Below are 22,950 nucleotides of genomic sequence, written 5' to 3'. Positions count from 1 at the left end.
TTGAGTTAATCCCCTTTTTAATTCATGCCAATATTCTGTTTGCTTTGTTTGCAGCAGCTCAGCATTGCATGCCATTGCTGAGCCTATCATCTACTAGGACCCCCAGATCCTTTTCCATCCTTGATTCCCCCAGAGGATCCCCCTAGTGAGTAGATTGCATTCATATTTTTGCCACCCAAATTTTTCCACATTAAACATCATTTGCCATGTAGTTGCCCACCCCATTAATTTGTTCAGATCTACTTGCAAGGTTTCAACATCCTGCGGATAAGTTATTGCCCTGCTTAGCTTAGTATTGTCCACAAATACAGAGATTGAACTGTTTACCCCATCCTCCAGGTCATTTATGAACAAATTAAGTAGGATTGGTCCCTGGACAGAACCCTGGGGGACCCACTTTCCACCCCTGACCATTCCGAGTTCTCCCCATTTATCACCACCCTCTGAACTCGCCCTTGTAGCCAGTTTTCAATCCATGTACTCGCCCTATGGTCCATGCCAACGGACCTTACTTTGTACTGTAAACATTTATGGGGAACTGTATTAAATGCTTTTGCAAAATACAGATACACCAGGTCTACGGGCCTTTATTTATCTAGATGGCAGCTCACGTACTCATAGAAGGTTAATAGATTTGTTTGCCAAGAATGATTCTTCATGAATCCATGCTGATTACTGCTAATGATACAGTTTTCATTACTAAAATCTTGTATATAGTCCCTTATCAACTCCTCCAAGAGCTTGCATACTATTGATGTTAGGCTAACTGGTCTGTAATTCTCAGGGATGTATTTTGGCCCTTTTTTAAATATTGGTGCTAGATTGGCTTTCAGCTGGTACCATTCTAGTCAGTAGACTGTCAGTAAAAATTAGGAATAATGGTCTGGCAATTACTTGACTGAGTTCCCTAAGTACCCTCGGGTGCAAGCCATCTGGTCCCAGTGACTTATTGTTAACCATTGAGATGCTTCCTGTGATGTGTCATGAGGATAAACATTGCAGTTTTGGTTACTAAAGCCCCCCCGATTCCCTCCCTTTGTAACCAAATGTCCTTCTTCATTCTTTATGGGGCCAATATGGTCTGTCCTCCCTTTTACTGTTTATATACTTAAAGAATTTCTTGGGATTTTTTTTGCTCTCCTCCACTATGTGTCTTTCTGGTTCTATCTTAGCCGCCCTAATCACACCCTTACATTTCTTGTAAAGTTTGAATGCCGACGATGATCCCTCAGTCTTGTGTTTTTTGAAGGCCTTCTCCTTTGCTTTTATATGCATTTTTACATTGGAGTTAAACCACCCAGGACTTTTATTCACTCTTAAATTTATTTCCCAATGGAGTGCACTGGCTAATGCCCTTATTTAATATGCTCTTAAAGCAAACCCATTTCTCCTCTGTTCTTTCATCCTAAGATTTTCTTATATGTATTTTATATATTATATATACAGCCGCGGCCAAAAAATTTGTGAATGACGCAAATAATAATTTTCACGAAGTCTGCTGCTTCAGTGTTTTTGGAACTTTTTGTCAGATATTGCTATGGTATACTGAATTATAATTACAAGCATCTCATAAGTGTCAAAGGCTTTTGTTGACAATTACATTAGGTTTATGCAAAGAGTGAATATTTGCAGTTTTGACCCTTCTTTTTCAAGATCTCTGCAATTCGCCCTGGCATGCTATCAGTCAACTTCTGAGCCACATCCTGACTGATGGTAGCCCATTCTTGCATAATCAATGCTTAGAGTTTGGCAGAATTTGTGGGATTTTTTTTTTGTTCACCCGCCTCTTGGGGATTGACCACAAGTTCTCAATGGGATTAAGGTCTGGGGAGTTTCATGGCCATGGACCCAAAATTTTTATGTTTTGTTCCTCAAGCCGCTTAGTTATCACTTTTGCCATATGGGAAGGAGTTCCATCATGCTGGAAAATGCACTGTTCCTCACCAAACTGTTCTTGGATGGTTGGGAGAAGTTGCTCTCGGAGGATGTTTTTGTACCATTCTTTATTCATGGCTGTGCTCTTAGGCAAAATTGTGAGTGAGCCCCTCACTCCCTGGGCTAAGAAACAACACCACACATGAATGGACTCAGGATGCTTTACTGTTGGCATGACACATTGACCTCCAGACAAGGTTTTTTTTTTTCGGATGCCCAAAGCATTTGGAAAGGGGATTCATCGATGAAAATTACTTCCCCCCCAGTCCTCAGCAGTCCAATCCCTGTACCTTTTGCAGAATATCAGTCTGTCCCTGATGTTTTTCCTGGAGAGAAGTGGCTTCTTTGTTGACCTTCTTCATACCAGGCCATCCTCCAAAAGTCTTCTCCTCACTGTGCATCCCGATGTCCTCACACCTGCCTGCTGCCATTCCTGAGCAAGCTCTGCACTGGTGGTGCCACCGATCCTGCAGCTGAATCATCTGTAGTAGACAGTCCTGGCACTTGGTGGACTTTCTTAGGCGCCCTGAAGCTTTCTTCACAAATGCAGTGGAAATGTTTTTTTTTTTATGGGATTAAGTTAATTTTCATGGCAAAGAGGCACTTTGCAATTAATTGCAATTCATCTGATCGCTCTTCATAACATTTTGGAGTATATGCAAATTGCCATCATAAAAAATGAGGCAGCAGAATTTATAAAAATGTATATTTGTGTCGTTCTCAAAATGTTTGCCCACGGCTGTATATTAAGTAATGTGTCTGTGTAACACCTACTGGTATTTATTACCTCTTACAAAGAGTACAGTACTCCCCCTGACAGTGCCTTCATCTCCTTTTTACTCTAGAGGGGCAGCACCACTGTTGTTCAGGCATCATCCTAGGCCACCATCTATTTCCTAGACAGGGATGCTAGCTCAGAGATGACAGTCATATAAATCCTGGTGCCTGTACAGTTCTTGGCTGTGTTTACAAATGTCAGAAACAGATCAACCCACTGCTGCAGCTTCTCACCTTGTGACTTGCTACAAAGTTGCAATGTAGCACTTTTGTCATTGAGGAAGAAGTGACTGAGGAAATACTTCCTCTTGCCTACAGCAGACCTCATCACAGCCCTGGAAGTGTCACTGGACTGGAGCTTATGAACAGCTGCTTGGGCTACATTTCCAATAGTGCGACTTGGGACTGCAAAGTAGCATGACAGGTCGAACTCCATGATTTCCAATGAGTACCATTCATATCTGTGCACCTTCAAAGTAGTCCCTGCACTGCTTTGGTCCCAACTTGATGCAACTTGAGGCCCATAGACCTCAAGCATACACAGGCACTACTTCAAGTCGCATCAAAATTGTTGCGACTTTCAGGTCGCAATAGTGGAAACCTAGGCCTAAAGGGGTTGTAATCCCTTGGGGTTTTTCACCTTAATGCATAGCATTCTATAGTGCAGACCCCACCCTTTACTTACCTGAACCCAGTCTCTCGAGCGCCGAGAACATGCACACCAGTTCCAGTCCCACTGCTGTCACTCAAAGCCGGAGTCCTGCTGTCTGTGTCAATATACACAGATCACAGGAGCGTGCCCGCACCAGTGGCCCGAAGGAGAGCGATTCTCCAACGGGGCACTCGAGAAGAGGAGGAGCCAGGAGCGCTGCTGAGGGACCCCAGAAAAGGAGGATCGGGACCACTCTGCAAAAAAACTGCACAGAGGAGGTAAGTATGACGTTTGTTATATATAAAAAAAAACAATGAAGGTTTAGTTATCCTTTAGCCCCTTTCACACTGCCGCGCGCTTTTACTGCGATTTCGCCTGGATTTCAGGGAATGCCTGTGTAAACTTGAGGTCTATGCACCTCAACTCGCATCAAAGTCGGACCAAAGTAGTACATACAGGTACTACTTTGAAGCCGGTGCGACAGGAAGTCGCACAGATATGAATGGTACTCATTGGAAAAATCATGGGGTACGACTTGTCATGCGACTTTGCAGTCCCGAGTCGCAGGACAAGCCGCAAAATTAAGAAAGGGGCCTTAAAGCTAGAACTCCACTTTTGTTTGGAAAAAAACATTCCCCTCTCGGTGATCTATTTAACCAACTTTCTTGCATATTCCTACCTTTTGTTATTGTCCATGTACGGAGTGAAAGTGAATGGGAGTGATTTAATAATTATCAGTCAACTGCTGCACCTGCAGGGCTCTAATTAGGAATGCTGAAGGGTCTGCATCCCTTGAGACGTGATTTCCCTTTGAGAGTAATGCTTCATATTCCCATCGCACGTGCTCCTGGATAAGCACTTAAAGTTTGGGAGCTGCAGCAACAAACCAGCTGGATCCTGGTTCAAGTCACAAAGTAGATATTTGCCAGCACACCACGGATTGACACAAAGTAGCATCCAAACATCATGCAATAGATAATCAGTTTGGACGCTACTTTGTGTCGATCCATTGTGTGCTGGCAAGTATCTCAACAAAAATGACACTTGTGTTACAGGGGATGCTCAAAATCGAATTTATATCTTAGTGCAGAATTCTGTAAAAAAACTGTGAGCCAATCACACAAGCAGGAAATGACATTTCTGGGTGAGTTGGGGGGTTCTGTATACCATCTGTGTACAGATCGCCTCCAGGTGGCCATATTGCATTTTACAGAAAGTTACAGCGGCTGCAGATTGGAAAGGAAAGGTCATTTTTAATAACATTTAATTACAATATGACTTCTGTCTCAATTATATATACACTATATTATTATTATTATTTTTATTTGCAATTTTTTGCAAATGCTTCCTACTGCCTGCAGCAGGCTGATGACATCATCTCAGCCCAGAAAAAAAATAACTGATTGAAGTTCAAGTTTTGCTTTTTACTAATAAAAGGTGGAGATTTTCTAACAGGACAGAAAATGACTGCCAGGTTAACTTCAAGGGTAGCTTGTTTTGGTACAAACAGGTTTTAAGATATCCTGGTAACAGTTTGTTCACTCTTCCTGCAGGAGCCTCCAGGAAGGATGTCGGTGAAGCTGAGGTTCACCTCTCCTAGCGATGGTCTCACCGCGGTTGGCCGCAGCCGGTCCTTCGCCGGCTTTAGCACGTTACAAGTTCGGCAGTCCTCGTAAGTACCAAATCTCAATCACTAGCCACACTCTTGCACAGCCATAAATGTCTTTCATTAGACCTGCAGCTCTGGATCTTATTAGAGCCCTTTCCAATTTTTTTTCCTGCAAAGCCTGTGTAAATGGTCACCATCCAGCGTGCCTTGATTGATGGGGTTTCAGCCCCCGTAAAGTCTCTTTTTTGCAGATTACTTTAATGCTTTTGTGGTTTTCAGACACTTCTGTGTGACTTCTGCGGCACCTGTACAAGGCTGCCTAAATCTCCACGCCTCCCCAGGGGTCTTTAGAGGAGCCCGGAGATTACCGCAACGCCGTGTTTTACCGGACAGGTGTACATTGAGCGTCCAGACAGCCACATAACTCTGGATCTTAGCGAAATGGTTTCTTGATACCCTTTAATTCAGAGTAAGTGCGGCAGTATCGTACTATGGCAGCAGACGCCCGGCAGGAAGCCTGTAAAATCAATCCGTCTACCGTCTAGTGAAAACTTTAGGTAATTGATGTACGAGGAGGGACTTGGAAGCCAGCGGGAGGAATAATGAAATGGCTAAAGGCAAGTCATTGCAAACTTCAGCTGATGGTGTGTAAGATATAAACCAGAGCCTTGTGTACAGGGACACTGGGCAAGCTGGCCCGGGCAATGGACCTCTCTGTGATATCCTAAACACATGGCTTTGTGTATGAGTAAACCTTAACATGTTAATGTCATTTTCAATATTTTTCAACTTGCAGCTTTCATATAGGCTTCCAGTGAAGGCTACGAGCATCACCAGGAAGTCTGCCCTGAGAAATGCCATGCAGCCATTGGTGGAGTGCATGTAGACAGAAAATTACTGCAACAAGGCTGCAGGAGAGCAGCTGGACTGAAATGTAACAAAGGATGAAAAAACAGGCAAAACAAAAGCTGCTTGCCGCACAGAGTACAGTGGTGTGAAAAAGTGTTTGCCCCCTTCCTCATTTCCTGTTCCTTTGCATGTTTGTCACACTTAAGTGTTTCGGAACATCAAACCAATTTAAACAATAGTCAAGGACAACACAAGTAAACACAAAATGCAATTTGTAAATGAAGGTGTTTATTATTAAAGGTGAAAAAAAATCCAAACCATCATGGCCATGTGTGAAAAAGTGATTGCCCCCCTTGTTAAAACATACTATAACTGTGGTTGTCCACATCTGAGTTCAATTTCTCTAGCCACACCCAGGCCTGATTATTGCCACACCTGTTCACAATCAAGGCATCACTTAAATAGGAGCTGCTTGACACCGTAAGGTCCACCAGAAGATCCTTAAAAGCTACACATCATGCCGAGACCCAAAGAAATTCAGGAACAATTGAGAAAGAAAGTAATTGAGATCTATCAGTCTGGAAAGGGTTATAAAGCCATTTCCAAAGCTTTGGGAATCCAGCGAACCACAGTGAGAGCCATTATCCACAAATGGCGAAGACATGGAACAGTGGTGAACCTTCCCAGGAGTGGCCAGCCGCCCAAAATTACCCCAAGAGCGCAGCGACGACTCATCCAAGAGGTCACAAAAGACCCCACAACAACGTCCAAGGAACTGCAGGCCTCACTTGCCTCAGTTAAGGTCAGCGTTCATGCCTCCACCATCAGGAAAAGACTGGGCAAAAATGGCCTGCATGGCAGAGTTCCAAGGAGAAAACCACTGCTGAGCAAAAAGAACATCAAAGCTCGTCTCAATTTCTCCACAACACATCTTGATGATCCCCAAGACTTTTGGGACAACATTCTGTGGACCGATGAGACAAAAGTGGAACTCTTTGGAAGGTGTGTGTCCAAGTATATCTGGCGTAGAAGGAACACTGCATTTCATAAAAAGAACATTATACCAACAGTAAAATATGGTGGTGGTAGTGTGATGGTCTGGGGCTGTTTTGCTGCTTCAGGACCTGGAAGACTTGCCGTGATAAAAGGAACTATGAATTCTGCTGTCTACCAAGAGATCCTGAAGGAGAATGTCCGACCATCTGTTCGTGTACTCAAGCTGAAACGAACTTGGGTTCTGCAGCAGGACAATGATCCTAAACACACCAGCAAGTCTACCACCGAATGGCTGAAGAAAAACAAAATGAAGACTTTGGAGTGGCCTAGCCAAAGTCCTGACCTGAATCCTATTGAGATGTTGTGGTATGACCTTAAAAAGGCCGTTCATGCTCGAAAACCCTCTAATGTAACTGAATTAGGACAATTCTGCAAAGATGAGTGGGCCAAAATTCCTCCAGGACGCTGTAAAAGCCTCATTGCACGTTATCGCAAACGCTTGGTTGCAGTTGTTGCTGCTAAGGGTGGCCCAACCAGTTATTAGGTTTAGGGGGCAATCACTTTTTCACACAGGGCCATGATGGTTTGGATTTTTTTTCACCTTTAATAATAAACACCTTCATTTACAAATTGCATTTTGTGTTTACTTGTGTTGTCCTTGACTATTGTTTAAATTGGTTTGATGTTCCGAAACACTTAAGTGTGACAAACATGCAAAGGAACAGGAAATGAGGAAGGGGGCAAACACTTTTTCACACCACTGTACATATAAAGATATACAGTATCTCACAAAAGTGAGTACACCCCTCACATTTTTGTAAATATTTTATTATCACTTTTCATGTGACAACGCTGAAGAAATGACACTTGTCTACAATGTAAAGTAGTGAGTGTACAGCTTGTATAACAGTGTAAATTTGCTGTCCCCTCAAAATAACTCAACACACAGCCATTAATGTCTAAACCGCTGGCAACAAAAGTGAGTACACCTCTAAGTGAAAATATCCAAATTGGGCCCAATTAGCCATTTTCCTTCTACGGTGTCACGTGACTCGTATCGCTCTCACTCTCTCATACTGGTAACTGGAAATTGAACATGGCATCTCATGGCAAAGAACTCTCTGAGGATCTGAAAAAAATAATTGTTGCTCTACACAATGAAGGCCTAGGCTATAAGAAGATTGCAAAGACCCTGAATTGAGCTGCAGCACGGGGGCAAAGACCATACAGCGGTTTAACAGGACGGGTTCCACTCAGAACAGACCTTGCCATGGTCAACCAAAGAAGTTGAGTGCATGTTTTCAGTGTCATATCCAGAGGTTGTCTTTGGGAAATAGACGTATGAGTGCTTCCAGCATTGCTGCAGAGGTTGAAGGGGTGGGGGGGGGGTCAGCCTGTCAGTGCTCAGACCATACGCTGCACACTGCATCAAATTGGTCTGCATGGCTGTCATCCCAGAAGGAAGCCTCTTTTAAAGATGATGCACAAGAAAGCCAGCAAACAGTTTGCTGAAGACAAGCAGACTAAGGACATGGATTACTGGAACCATGTCCTGTGGTCTGATGAGACCAAGATAAACTTATTTGGTTCAGATGGTGTCAAGCGTGTGTGGTGGCAACCAGGTGAGGAGGACAAAGGCAAGTGTGTCTTGTCTACAATCAAGCATGGTGGTGGGGATGTCATGGTCTGGGGCTGCATGAGTGCTGCCGGCACTGGGGAGCTACAGATCATGGAGGGAACAATGGATACCAACATGTACTGTGACATACTGAAACAGAGCATGATCCCCTCCCTTCAGAGACTGGGCCGCAGGGCAGTATTCCAGCATAATGACCCCAAACACACTTCCAAGACGACCACTGCCTTGCTAAAGAAGCTGAGGGTAAAGGTGATGGACTGGCTCATGTCTCCAGACCTAAACCCTATTGAACACCTGTGGGACATCCTCAAATGAAAGGTGGAGGAGCGCGAGGCATCTAATATCCACCAGCTCCGTGATGTCGTCATGGAGGAGGGGAAGAGGACTCCAGTGGCAACCTGTGAAGCTCTGGTGACCTCCATGCCCAAGAGGGTTAAGGCAGTGCTGGAAAATAATGGTGGCCACACAAAATATTTACACTTTGGGCCCAATTTGGACATTTTTACTTAGGGGTGTACTCACTTTTATTGCCAGCGGTTTGGACATTAATGGCTGTGTGTTGAGTTATTTTGAGGGGACGGCAAATTTACACTGTTATACAAGCTGTACACTCACTACTTTACATTGTAGACAAGTGTCATTTCTTCAGTGTTGTCACATGAAAAGATAGAAGAAAATATTTACAAAAATGTGAGGGGTTTACTCACTTTTGTGAGATCCTGTGTGTGTGTGTGTATATATATATATATATATATATATATATATATATAGTGGGGAAAATAATGATTTTATCCCCTGCATATTTCTCACTTACAAAGAAGTGAAGGGTCTATCATTTTTATCATAGGTGTATTTTAAATGATAGAGAAAGAATATCAACCAAAATTCCAGAAAAACACACAATACAAATGTTATAAATTGAGTTGCAGTTCAGTGAGTAAAATAAGTATTTGATCCCCAAGAAAAAAACATGACTTAGCACTTGGTGGAGAACCCCTTGTTGGCAAGCACAGAGGTCAGACGTTTCTTGTAGTTGGTGACCTGGTTTTCAAACATCTCAGGAGGGATTTTGGTCCACTCTTCTGTACAGATCTTCTCTAAATACTTAAAGTGTATGTAAACCTGAATCATGAAATTTAAACTGGGCACATATATCTGTAGTGTTTTCTTATCTCTCTTCAAAGCACTATGTCTCTTAGCTTTCTCCAGCTCATTAGCCGCCTGATAACTTCTGACAAGCTCTCTGAGATAGCAGCCTGAAGTTTATGTTTTAGGAGGTTGCTATAAATAGATTAGCAGACAGCTTGCCATCTCAGAGGAGAGCTCTGCACATTCCTCCCTTCCTTTGCCAATGTGGAGTGGGGCTGTGTGCCTTTCCACCAATCAGCTGTCTTGGCTGTATGCCAATAATCCACTCCCAGTGCTAAACAGGAAGAGAAGATATGCAAGTAAAACCTATGTAGGAAGATTTGTTTCATCTCTGTGTATCATGTGAGGCTGTTCACTTCACTGGGTATATGTGAGGGTTTACATCCACTTTAAGGTTTCTTGGCAACTGGACATTTTCAGTTCCCTCTTTAAATTTTCTACAGGATTAAGGTCTGGAGACTGACTAGGCCACCCACTCCATGACCTTAAAGTGCTTCTTCTTGAGCCACTCCTTTGTTGCCTTGGCAGTATGTTTTGGGTCATTTTCATGCTGGAAGACCCATCCATGCCCCATCTTCAGTGTTCTAGCTGAGGGAAGAAGGTTCTCCTCCAAGATTTTACAATACATGGCCCCCGTCCATTGAACCGCTAATGTGACAAAATTGGCCTGTACTTTTAGCAGAGAAACAGCCCCAAAACATAATGTTTCCACCTCTGTGCTTGACTGTAGGGATGGTGTTCTTAGGGTCATAGTCAGAATTGTTCTTTCTCCAAACATGGCAAGTCGTGTTAATGCCAAAGAGCTCAATTTTGGTCTCCTCTGACCACAGCACTTTCTCTGAATCATTTAGATGTTCATTGGCATGACTGTTCATGTGCCTTCTCGAGGAGGGGAATTTGCCGTGTTTGGAGGAAGAAAAATGCTGACTATGACCCTAAGAACACCATCCCTACAGTCAAGCATGGAGGTGGAAGCATTATGCTTTGGGGCTGTTTCTCTGCTAAAGGTGCAGACCGACTTTACCACATTGAGGAGCCAATGGATAGGGCCATGTATTGTAAGATATTGGATGAGAACCTTCTTCCCTCAACCAGAACACTGAAGATGGGTCATGGATGGTTCTTTCAGCATGACAATGACACAAAACATACCATCAAGGCAACAAAGGAGTGGCTCAAGAAGAAGCACATTAAGGTCTAGGAGTGGCCTAGTCAGTCTCGAGACCTCAATCCTATAGAAAATTTATGGAGGGAGCTGAAACTTTGAGTTGCCAAGTGGCAGCCAAGAAACCTTAAGGATTTAGAGAAGATCTGTAAAGAAGAGTGGACCAAAAATCCCTCCTGAGATGTGTGAAAACCTGGTAACTAACTAAAAATAAAATCTGACCTCTGTGCTTGCCAACAAGGGGTTCGCCACCAAGTATTAAGTCATGTTTTGCTTGGGGATCAAATACATATTTTACTCACTGAGCTGCAACTTAATTTATAACATTTGTATTGTGTGTTTTTCTTGATTTTTGGTTGATATTCTGTCTCTTATCATTTCCAATACACCTATGATAATAATTATAGACCCTTAATTTCTGTGATCAGCTGCTTGGAAGGCCAGGGAAGACATCAGGGGTCTGATAGATCTCTGATGTCTCCATAAAGAGTAACTGTCACTGCCCAAAGCTATCATAAGGGGCTTGTTTCACCCCTTGTGATAGCAATAAAGTTACAAGAAATAAAGTGTAAAGAAAATTTAATGAAATACATAAGCACAGTTTAAAAAAATTAAAAAGCACCTGTCCCTCCGTGCTTATGCACAAATGCTGACACATACATAGGTCCGGTATGCATGTGTAAATGGTAATCGCTCCACATATGTGATGTATCACCATGAATGTCGGAATGAGAGCAATAATTCTACCACCATAGCTCACTTTTAACTCTAAAATGATAACTTTTAAAAGCTTTTAAAGTGTCACCTATGGACCATTTTTGATACTGCAGTTTGTTGCCATGTTACTGGTTTGCAAAATTTTAAATCTTGATGTGTTTGGTATCTATTTACTCGGTACAACATCATATTTTATATTTTACCAAAAATTGTGTATTATATTGTGTTTCTGTGCACTAAAATTCATTGAAGTGTATTTTTTCCTGAAAATTTGCATTTGATAAATGGCTGGACATATATTGTGTGACATAAACAAAACTGCAACAGCTACCATTTTATTCTCCAGGGCCTCTGCTGTCAGAAAAGATATCATGTTTGAGGGTTCTAAGTAATTTTCTAGCAACAAAAAAAAAAAAAAGCTGAAACTTAACATGTGTAAAAAAAAAAAATTGGACAAGCGGTTAAAAAAAATAAAACATTTGTTAATGACACGCAGTTCACAGTAAAAAAAAAAACAAATGAAAAAATCATTGTCATTTTTTTATTACATTTTTTGGAGCTATAGTCCGTTTCCTTGGCAAACGGGCCCCCAAAAGATTTGAAGTGGGAAATGCCTGACAAGGTGAATCCATGTGTTTTTGATGCTTTTCAGGAAAGAGCAATTATAAAATAAAAATAAAATTGTGGTGGAGTGTAATAGAACAGGACAAGATGGCTTCACAAAACCCAGCCACAACACGAAAGAAAAAAAAATGTGCACTGGCATGTCAGAGCCCATTGACATTACGGAGGGTTTATGGGCATGTCAGAGTGCTTAGCTGCTGCCGGTTGATGGAGGTTTCCCTGCTAAGGAGGACTGAGCTCACAGCATTGCTGTACTCCAGGCTAGCGCCATTTAGGGATCATGGGTTGTTGGAATACATGGAATTTTTCCATTTAGGGATCATTGGTTGTTGGAATACATGGAATTTTTCAGCGTTATCTGTCTCAGGTCTGTGCAGTTTGGCCACAAAAATACTTTGGAAAAACAAAGGCTTTCTGAACCCTTTCTATGCTGGAGCAAGCTGGTCGATTGGAGTCTTGGAACTGCTCGTCAGTGCTGTTTAAACAACTGATTGGCAGAAATTTTCAACAAGGAGATCCTGGACAGTCAGCATCAGAAGGTCAGAAGGACATGTGGACACATTTTCCACCCTTGGCTAAAAGTGGAAGACCACAACAATGCATTGAAGGGTTTTCCAAGTTGTTGTTTAAAAGCATTTGAGATAAAATGTAGAAACGCCCAAGCCTTTAGGCCAAGGGAGAATGAGAAATGGAAATAAAAAGGGGACCTGCAAAGTTCTCTGTTTAATTGTTTGTTCAGTATGTTTTTAGATGTGCTATGAGTAGGCCCTTGTACACATGGTCGGAGATTCCGACAACCAAATCCGGCGGATTTTGTCCGTCGGATTTTGTCCAAAACTGTTGTATACACACGGTCGGACAAAGTTGTCGGAAATTCCGATCGTTCAGAAGGTGATGACGTTATTTCGTTACGATGGGACTACGTTCAGGCTAGTAGCCAATAGCTTTGATGTAGGAATTTGATCTGAGCATGCATGGCACTTTGTCCGATCGGAATTCTCTACACATGATCGGAGTATGTCCAATCGGAGCATTTTGTCGGAAAATATTTCCGGCAAGTTGGAAAATTTGGTCCGACGGAAACAGTCCGATGCAGACCACACACAGTCGGAATATCCGACAAAACGCTCCAATCGGACACATTCCGTCGGAATCTCCGATCATGTGTACAAGGGCTAGGGCTGTGTAGCCGAAATGCATTAGCTTTCCATGCTGTATACCCACCAAGGATTCATATTTGTGGATGACACCTGGTTGCTGGCTTCCTTTTGCTACATGGACCTGCAAAGATGGACCAGAGCTGGATCATCATACCACAAACTTCGTAAGAGCCTAGGGCCCGCTTAAACCCAAACACATATGAATTACACAGGTTCTGAGGCTAATTTATTGCAGATAAGGCACCAATTGAGTTTAATTACCACCATAATCAGCCACAGAACCCGTGTAATTAATATGTGTTGGGCCTTAAAGGGATGAGGTGGCAACCCTAGGCCCGCTGGATGTCCTGGGGGCCCAGCTACCAACTCCATGGCTGCTGCAGTAGACCAGGGGATAGTGCAGTTGGTCAAAACTACACACTTCTCAAGAGCTGATACTCCTGTAGATAGTTGATATCTGGTAGGGCAAACCATATTAGTACAGTACAGACAATGCAAATGGGGCAGCTTTGCAGCTCTGTGCATATTGCAATGCTTATCAATGTGTATGGAAGAGGATCTCCTACCTTACCTTGGCCCCCCTTCTGCCCTAATCTGTATTTAAGTTTGAATTATTATCTTTTACTGTGCATGGCACCTAAAGAAGTACAGGAGGAGCCCAGTTTATAAGGAACAGAGAAGATGTAATATGGTGTGAAGCACTGGCTGGCAGGGTTGTGAATGGTGTTTACAAGACCCCAAGGTTATTTATCTACACATGGTGAGGGGCTCCAGGAGTTTTGTCTGTTTATAAAGAAAATAAACATTTTAGGGTGGGGGGGCAGATCAAGGTGACAGGGTTGTCGTCACGTCCAGATCCAGTGCTGTCCAGAGGAGATATTCCTCTCTTCTAGCAGCAATCGGTTCAGCGCTCTCATGTTTGGCTGTAACGTCATCGAGGGCCTGCTAGCTGTTATGGGTTCACATGGCATGTCTCTTAAAGACACCCCGCTAGGCCCGCCTATTTTCCTTCATCCCGGAAGGCAAAAGGGGAACAGTGCACATCGTTCACCTAGGTGAACGATGTGCAAGGAGGATCATTTCCTTAAAAAGTAAATAAAAAAAATCCCTAATTGTGTAGAGGAGCTGAGGAGGAGTGGAGAGGAGGGATGATGACATGGAGGGTGAAATGCTGGTCTGGGTCCTGAAGCTCGCAGGCTTTGTAGAAGTGGTATTATGCTCACCTCTCTGGTGGATCCGGTGTCTCCTACCTCCACTCTGTTCTAGCACTTCAACCTTCACCAGTCTCTGCAGTGCTCTCTGCGGCCGCCCTACAGACATGTGAATCGGCTCCATTGAGATCCGGTCACGCTCTCCTGTCATGCGAATTGAATGCTGGAAAAACCTGCATCCACTTCGCAATAGTGTCAACCCAGCCTGAGATTTACACAGTTCTGCCACACAGCACAGCCCTATCTGGCAGTGAAGGAGACTTGTTTTTTTTTTTCCTGCTGCAATTTAATACCATTTTTCAGTCACTTCCCTCCCCCAACCTGTGACTGGACAGTGAAAGGAGAAGCAGCAGCCTAATGAGCTCTCTCCTCCTATCAGACGTGATCCCTGCACAACTAATTGACTTCTTGTGCTGCGTCTCCCTTTCCCATTCTGAGCTCTGCTCTACAAGAACCTATGTGAAATCAAGTTCAGATACTTAAAATGACTGTATTTAAAAAAAAAATAAAGTTAAAGATGTATTAATAAGTACTGAGCTTCAAATTTGAGTATTTTATATCTGTTTCTAGCTTTAAATCCATGTTGGCCTATATCATTGTTGTTAAGCCTTGGGAAATACATACAATGAAATGGTTAGTTCTCGGAGTGATAAGACTTCCTGTCTGTTCTGTAGGAGGAATCGTCCTATGTAGAAGAGCCGATAACAGAAGACAATAACCCTCCATTAGGTAGATCATTCCATCAGTGATTTATATGGGAATTCCTGTTGTGTTACAAATTGGCATTCAGTGATAACTATGTTTATTCCTGTCCTATATGGGAATTTATATTTGTTTATTACCCACCTATGCTAAACTTGCCATACCACAACTGGAATTCACATATCGTGCTGAATATACTATTATCTGATCGCAGGTTATTGTCTTCTCTTATCAGCTGGATGCTTTATGACATATAAGTATTTGTACCTAATTCAGGTACCTTCCATGTCAAACCCCCACAATGGTACATTCTTAAATGATTAAAGATATAATGAAGGACAAGGCTAATGTAAAGCTGACTGTAGACAAGAGTAGATTATATCTGGACTGCCCTTGGGTGTCTGCAGCCATTCCTGTATAGGGAATGGGGGAGGACATGGTTTGTGAACCCCTCCATCTCCAGCTTGTCAGGATAAATAAAACTGACTGGACAAGGTCTAATCTGTTCCCAAATGAGCCTTAAGACTTCCATAGACCAACTTTTTTCTCTGCAACCACAGGTTGTAGGAAAGAAAATCTCTCGATTCTCCAATCAACACACTCAGTGGGGGAAACCCTCCCGCAGAGCAGTTGTATTCTTCTCCCTCCGCGAGAACACAGTGATTATTGCTAACGGTTATAACTGGCCTCTGGAAGCAAACGCATGTAAAATCCGGCAGGCTGGTAGTACCCAAGCTGATCGATCGTTCAACTTTGGTACATTTAGCCTGCCCAAACATGGTTCGACTCACGGCCGGTTTCTGCTGAACCGGCCGATATTCAAACCATCTATGGCCAACTTTGGATGGGTTACCTGTTCTCCAAAGACATTAGAGCAGTAATGGCTTAAAGGAGCCAGGTGATAGGCTGTCATCTGATGTCTGTAACTCTGTGTGATAGGGTACATGATTGTATTTTTTTTTACACTGCTGGGCAATGGATTTGAAAAACAACCAACAAAATGGAGTTCTGCTTTGAGGACCCTTTTCTTCTTCATTTGTTGTAATAAATGCACATTTAAGCTGGTAATAGACGGATCAAAATTCGGTCAGGTCCAGTGAGGACATGACTTCTGTCTAACAGAACTGCTGGAAAACGTTCATTTGATCAGCTGCTGCAGCCAATCAGTGTATTCTGAGAACGGAGGAGTCCCCTCTGTCAGAATAACAATAACATAGTGGGGAGGATTTGTCCATCCACCTCCCTTGTGTGGATGGGTGAATCCAATCATTTTTTCTTCTATCGGTCCTCTGGCTGATTGAAAGAAAACAAAAAAAAACCCAATCCTCTATATCCAGACAATGCTCACACTAGACGAAAGGGGATCAATCTGGTTATCTAAATTCTTAGGAAGGCCCCTGACTGGCCACTGCCCTGGGGGACACTAAATCGGTCAGGTTAAAAAAAAAACTTTCCCCATATACCATAAGCAGTGCCCACCCTCTAGAGTTAAGTAAAATACAAGGTACTACCATGTATGTGAGCCCATGTAACTCTTTCTCCTATTCCTGCTCACTAGACCAGAGCAGTGTCACATGGGGGGCCATGGAGAGTACTTAACGCGGTGTAAGCTCTGCCAAGATGACATTGGAGACCAGGAATTATATTTATTTTCAGTAGTCAAAAACAATAAGAAATTAGTACCACTCGAATGCTCCCAAACCTGTGTCAGTGGGATCAACATGTGAATAGACTAGTGCAAGACAGACAGGATTGGCTTGTTAGGCTCGAGTAGACTTCAGTATAATGGTAACCATCTGCATACAAACACCAACTCTCTGTTGCATAGATGTGAATGAGATTGGTAAAAGATGTAGAGAAATCCACTGACGTGTTTCACCCTTTTCGAGGCTTAATCATAGATTTTATTTCAACAACTGTTCCATTGGAATGATTTTCATATACAGAATAAATAATAAAAATAAAAAGGAAGGCCCGGAGCTATGAGGAACTAATGAAAGGTAGGGCTGACATGACAGGGTGGAAGGGGAACCAGACAGCATAGAGTTAACGTGTTCGAAGGGAAAGATGGGGTGATGGGGAGGAGCCTAGGAGAGTAGATTGTAGAAAGGGCTGGGATAGTAACAGTCGGTTGGGAAGCCATCAGTTGAACGTCCCGCCCTCCCTCCCCGAGATAGGGTAAGTAGGTTGTGGGCATTGAGATGGCGGTTGGGACTCCTTGGATGGGGTTAAACACCTGTTGATGGGATACAAGTGGGGAACCATCGTAGGTATGTTGCCCTCTGGTTGGGTGTGGTAAAATAAAAGGGACCAGGTGGTGGTTTGTGGCTGGGGACATCTATCTTTGGTTAATGCTGTTATTTATTTGTTACTCATTACTTATTTTGTTTTATAAAAGACCCGATGGCCATTTAACTCCATCTTGTGTTATGTGTTTTATTGGGATGGGGGGGGGGGTTTAGAGGGGTTATGTAGGAGTTTGGTGGTGACTTCTGAGCTACCCTAGTCAAGCTTTGCAGTTCAAACTGTAATTTAAAGATTAGCTTCAGTTGTAAGTGATGAAAGTCTCGGTAAGACACTCAGGGTAACTCGTGCTATCATAAGCTCCTGGTAAATCGAAGACCTTCCGCACTTGTGTCTTCTATTGTCTCTATTGACGTATCCCTTTCATGTGTTATTCAGGCAGTCGCTTCGGAAAAGCACAGCAAAATCAAAGCTGTCGGTCCATTCAGAGAAATTGTACCCATCGCTGCGGAAAGGATCCATCAGGCTGGACCCGCGTCCCCACCAAGTCAAGAAAATATGTGATGCCTTAAGGAAAGGACTAAAGTAAGTTGCTGGTCTATGGTATACAGTATGTTGCTTCTACCTTTGTCTCTGTTGTCCCAAACTGGTCACAGCAATGCCCTGTACACACGGTCAAACTTTCCAACGAAAAATGTGCAATCGGACTGTGTTGTCTGAAATTCTAATCATGTGTGGGCTCCATCTGACTTTTTCCGTCAGAATTTCCAACACACAAAGTATGAGATCTGGATCTAAAATTTTCCGACAACAAAATCTGATCGTTTAAATTCCGATCGTGTGTAGACAATTCCGACGCACAAAGTGCCATGCATCCTGAGAAAAAATTACGAGACGATAGCTATTGGCTACTGGCCTCTTTATAGTCCCGTCGTACGTGTTGTACTTCACCTCGTTCTGAACGATCGGATTTTCCCACAACTTTGTGTGACCGTGTGTATGCAAGACAAGTCTGGGCAAAAATCCATTGGAAAAATCAGACGGATTTTGTCGTCGGAATGTCCGACCGTGTGTACAGGGCATAAGAGTATCTCCATCAGTTTTTGTTCTGGTGGTGACACTAGTGATCTGGAGAGTCACTTGAGGGTGACTCTCTCTAGTGGGGACACAGACGGCAATACAGACAGTTTTTATTGAGGACACAGTAATAACCTATGAAAGCTGTTTCAAAAGCAAAACTCAGGAAATGTTGGGAAGACAGGCTATGAGTTCACTTTACATGGACTGCTTGTGATTTTTTATGGTTGGGGCCCATCCAGAAAGGAGATCTTCTGTCAACCCCTCCCCCCCCCCAGTTCTATCCATGTGGGGTAACAGATTCACGTTTCTAGTAGGGTGTCCCTCGGCCTGACCCGGGTAATTTATACTTCCATTTTACCGTTCTCTTCTACCAAAAACAGGTGTGAGAACCGATGCGTTTCCCGAGATACTATTTCATTTAACTCACCACATCTGCATTGAGTGACGGATGCCTGCAGGAAGACAGCATAGTGTACATACTTTTGTATATAGCACTGATGTATACAGCAGTGCTGTACAGAGAACATTGTATCAGTCAGACTTTCTCCCAGAGGAGCTTACAGTTTAATAAGGCAGAAAGACCAAACAAACAGGAGCTGAGGGTACCCCAAGCTATGAGGATGCTGTCCATTGTTAGAGGCAGGGTTGCTAACCACTTTTTACTGTCTCCTTTTTTTTTTTCCTCCATTATTTCTGTAAATTGTATCGAACACTTAATTATTTTCAAAAGAGTAGAGCTGGCCATACGCGGACTAGCTAGCGGCCTGAATTGAAAAAACTGAATCCTCCAACCACACAAAGGAGGTGGAGAAATACCACCACCCCAAACCGCCCAGCCGCTAATCGATGGAAAACTTTCCAACATGTCCCTTCAACAAAAGTCCATTAACCACGTGACCTCCAGAAGATTTATCCCCCTTCATGACCAGGCCATTTTTTGCAATACGGCGCTGCGTTACTTTAGCTTACAATTGCGCGATCATGCAATGCTGCACCCAAATAAAATGTATGTCCTTTTTTCCCCCAAATAGAGCTTTCTTTTGGTGGTATTTGATCTACGTTTTAATTTTTTTGTGCTATAAACAAAAAACGGCAAATGTTTAAAAAATATATATATATTTTACTTTCTGCTATAAAACATAATTTATAATAAATTTTGTCCAATGTGTTTTCTGCTTCATGTTTTTGGTAAAAAAAAATCCCAATAAGCATATATTGATAGTTTGAAAAACAAAGAGCTAGCTCGGCATTGCTATGCAAATGTGTTGTGCCACATCCTATATAAACGACAAAACAAGGAGGAACCCCCCTATTGGTTGGACTTTAAACGCACCTACGATAGTCAAATAAATATAAGAAATTTTATTATAACAATCCGTAAAAAAAAAAAAATATATATATAACAGAAAGTGATGTTATATATATATATATATATATATATATATATATATATATATATATATTTATTTATTTACAGATTGTTATAATAAAAAAATGTCTTTACTTTATTTGACGATCGTACATGCCTTTAAATTCCAACCAATAGGGGGGTTCCTCCTTGTTTTGTTGTTATATTGATTGATTGGCACAAAAGTTGTAGTGTCTACAAATTGTTGTATATTTTTTTCTTTTTACTAGTAATGGCGGTGATCAGCGACTTATAGTGGGACTGCAATATTGCGGTAGACATTCTGACACTAATACAGTGATCAGTGCTAAAAATATACACTGTTTCTGTACTAATGACACTGGCGGGAAAGGGGTAAACATCAGGGGCTACCAAAGGGTTAACTGTGAGCCTAGCCAATGTTTATGTGTACTGTGTGAGGTGCTTTTACTAGGAGACGAGATTACATTTATTCTCTGCTTTGCAGGGACACAAACTCCATCCCTTCCCTCCTGTCAGAATGGCAATCTGCCTTATTTACATAGGCAGATCACAGTTCTGTCTTTGCCTGATGATCAGGCAGATGCCGGCGGACATTGGGTACCTGCTGAACAGCTCCTGCTGTATGTAGTTACAGTGGAGCGAGCCACCGGCGGTGCCCCCTACCCGGAAGTGTCAGATCACGTATATATGCATGATCCGGTGCACAGGTGCCGCCCTGTAGCAGTAAAAATGCTATAGGGTGGACATAAAGTGGTTAAACCATCGACTTTTGTCAAGTAATGGAGCCCACACACTGATGGATATGCGGCCAATCATTGCTGGACCCAGCCGAGATTCGATCAGTGTTCGATCAGTGTATAGCTAGCTTAGGGAATCCTAAAAAAAACATTTTCCCTCTGTGCCCCAGAATCCATGATCACATGTGGACTTATTTTATATGGGGAAATATAACTTCATTTTATGGAAGTTCAAAGCATCTCTTCCCCTCTTGCTTTAAAACATCTGTCTTTTTTATATGTTGTGTGGCTTTGATAAATTTGTTTTAAAACGCCTCATTAATTCACAATATCTCTCCTATGGAACTGATAAGGCCTCTGGATGGAAAGCTTATGGTGGCCGCCACCATGCTCTTTAATCTATACATTCCTCTATCTCCATCCTGATCTCTGGCAGGCTGTATATCACTATCCCTCTGAAGATTGTCCTGTCACTGCTAACTGCTAACTACCTGAAGACAGAAATGATCCAACTGACCACACATGCTGCAATTTCACCACTCATATTGAGCATTGTCAGGCAGTGCCGGGACAAGGCCATCTACCGCTCAGGGAGAAGATGAAAAAGCACACCTCCCCCTAAAAAGATCCAGCACTTATCTGCAGGCTCACCCCCCCCCCCCCCCCCCCAGCATAACTTCCCTTTTGAAAGCCAATATTCTCCCCAAATAAAAATGCAAATATTCCCCCTCCTCCTAGCTAAAATCCCCCCCCCCAAAAAAACAGCCCCACCTAGCACAAATCTTCTCCCCTCCAAATATCCCCTTCTAGCACAAATCCTCTCCCCTCCAAATATCCCCTTCTAGCACAAATCCCCCCCATCCCCCCTTGTAGCACAAATTTCATCCCCTCCCCAAATCCCATCTCCTAGCACAAATCACCTCATTACTGACTCTCAAACGCATCTGTCAACTGCCCCCTCCTACCACAAAACCAGACCCACCCCCCCTCCATTGTGTCCCCAGAACTAATCCTCCCTCCCTCCCTGAAACTTAGAGACCTAAAATGCTACAGGAGGGGGAACTCCCCCTCACGGGCGTTCACTGTGCCAGGGGCAGCCGTCCCTCCTGCCCATACTTTGTATTATGGGTCATGACGTGACAATGCGAAACGCTGTCTTTTTGGTCCCTCCACAAACAACAGCCTCAGCAGTAAACCATAAAATTGTTCTTTATTTGTAGTGTGGTTGATTCACGTGTCTGCTGTTTGATAGCTAATGAAACTACAAATAAAGTATCTGTCATGTATCTGATGGAGAAGCCCGATGTGATGAGAACAGCCTCTCCTACACCTTTGGCTCAGGGCCCCTGGTAAAGTGAACAGGTGGCGCAAAGGCACCAAGCAGCCAGCAGCTGGTATGGGTAGATAGGCTGAACGTCAGTGGAGAATGGCTGGGCAGCAGGCAAGTGATCAGCAGAGACTGGTTAGTCAGCAGGTAGATCATCAGCAGGAACTGGCTAGTCAGCAGGTGGATAATCAGCTGAGACTGGCTAGTCAGCAGGCAGGTGATCAGCAGAGACTGCCTGGGCATTGGGTGGGCGATCATCAGAAACAGGCTAACCATCAGGCAGGTGATCAGCAGAGACTGCCTGGGCATTGGGCAGGTGATCAGCAGGCAGGTGATCAGCAGAGACTGGCTGGGAAGCAGGCAGATGATCAGCCGAGACTGGCTGGGCAGCAGGCAGATGATCAGCAGAGACTGGCTGGGCAGCAGGCAGATGATCAGCAGAGACTGGCTGGGCAGCAGGCAGATGATCAGCAGCGACTGACTGGGCAGCAGACAGATGATCAGCAGAGACTGGCTGGGCAGCAGGCAGATGATCAGCAGAGACTGGCTGGGCAGCAGGCAGATGATCAGCGAAGTTAGATAAGCCAGGTCATTAACTGATGATAATATTGGGTATACTCATTTGGCAGAAGCGTATTCGGGATTCAGGCCGGGGTCTGTAATGGATGAGCAAGACAGAACAGGAGGAGCAGGCAGAAGCATAATCCAAGTGTAAGCCGGGGTTGGTGCAGATGAATACCAGGAGTAGTCAAGGCAGGCCGATTGCAGATAACGTTTCACAGGAATGCTGTAGACAGATACATTTTTAAAAATATGTGAACATATACCAAATGTCAAAAAAGTGACAAAATTTGAAAGTAAAAAAAGGAGTCCACAAAGTGAAAAATAAGTGTTGAAGTTGATCCAAAAAGGAGGAATCACGTGTGTAAAGAAGACAACAACCACCGACTTTGAGAAGGCTTACCGGAACATATGGACTCAATAAGG

At 43.2% G+C, this 22,950-nt stretch overlaps 1 protein-coding gene across 1 annotated transcript in view; it reads left to right on the top strand.

The window, feature by feature from the left end:
- The window catches only part of RIPOR3 (RIPOR family member 3), a 192,757-nt gene that overhangs the window by 70,131 nt on the left and 99,676 nt on the right, over positions 1-22,950 (top strand). Inside the window, exons 2-3 of the mRNA XM_077460523.1 lie at positions 4,918-5,036; positions 17,868-18,014. Of these exons, the coding sequence (XP_077316649.1) occupies positions 4,933-5,036; positions 17,868-18,014 (251 nt within the window). The 5' untranslated portion in view covers positions 4,918-4,932. The remainder of the gene's footprint in view (positions 1-4,917; positions 5,037-17,867; positions 18,015-22,950) is intronic.

The sequence above is a fragment of the Lithobates pipiens genome, unplaced genomic scaffold (assembly GCF_037356315.1).
Source record: "Lithobates pipiens isolate NorthernLeopardFrog02 unplaced genomic scaffold, aLitPip1_a1.2 Scaffold_28, whole genome shotgun sequence".
Classification (NCBI taxonomy): domain Eukaryota; kingdom Metazoa; phylum Chordata; class Amphibia; order Anura; family Ranidae; genus Lithobates; species Lithobates pipiens.
The sequence above is the reverse complement of the archived record's forward strand: the minus strand, read 5'-3'. Positions and strand labels throughout refer to the sequence as shown.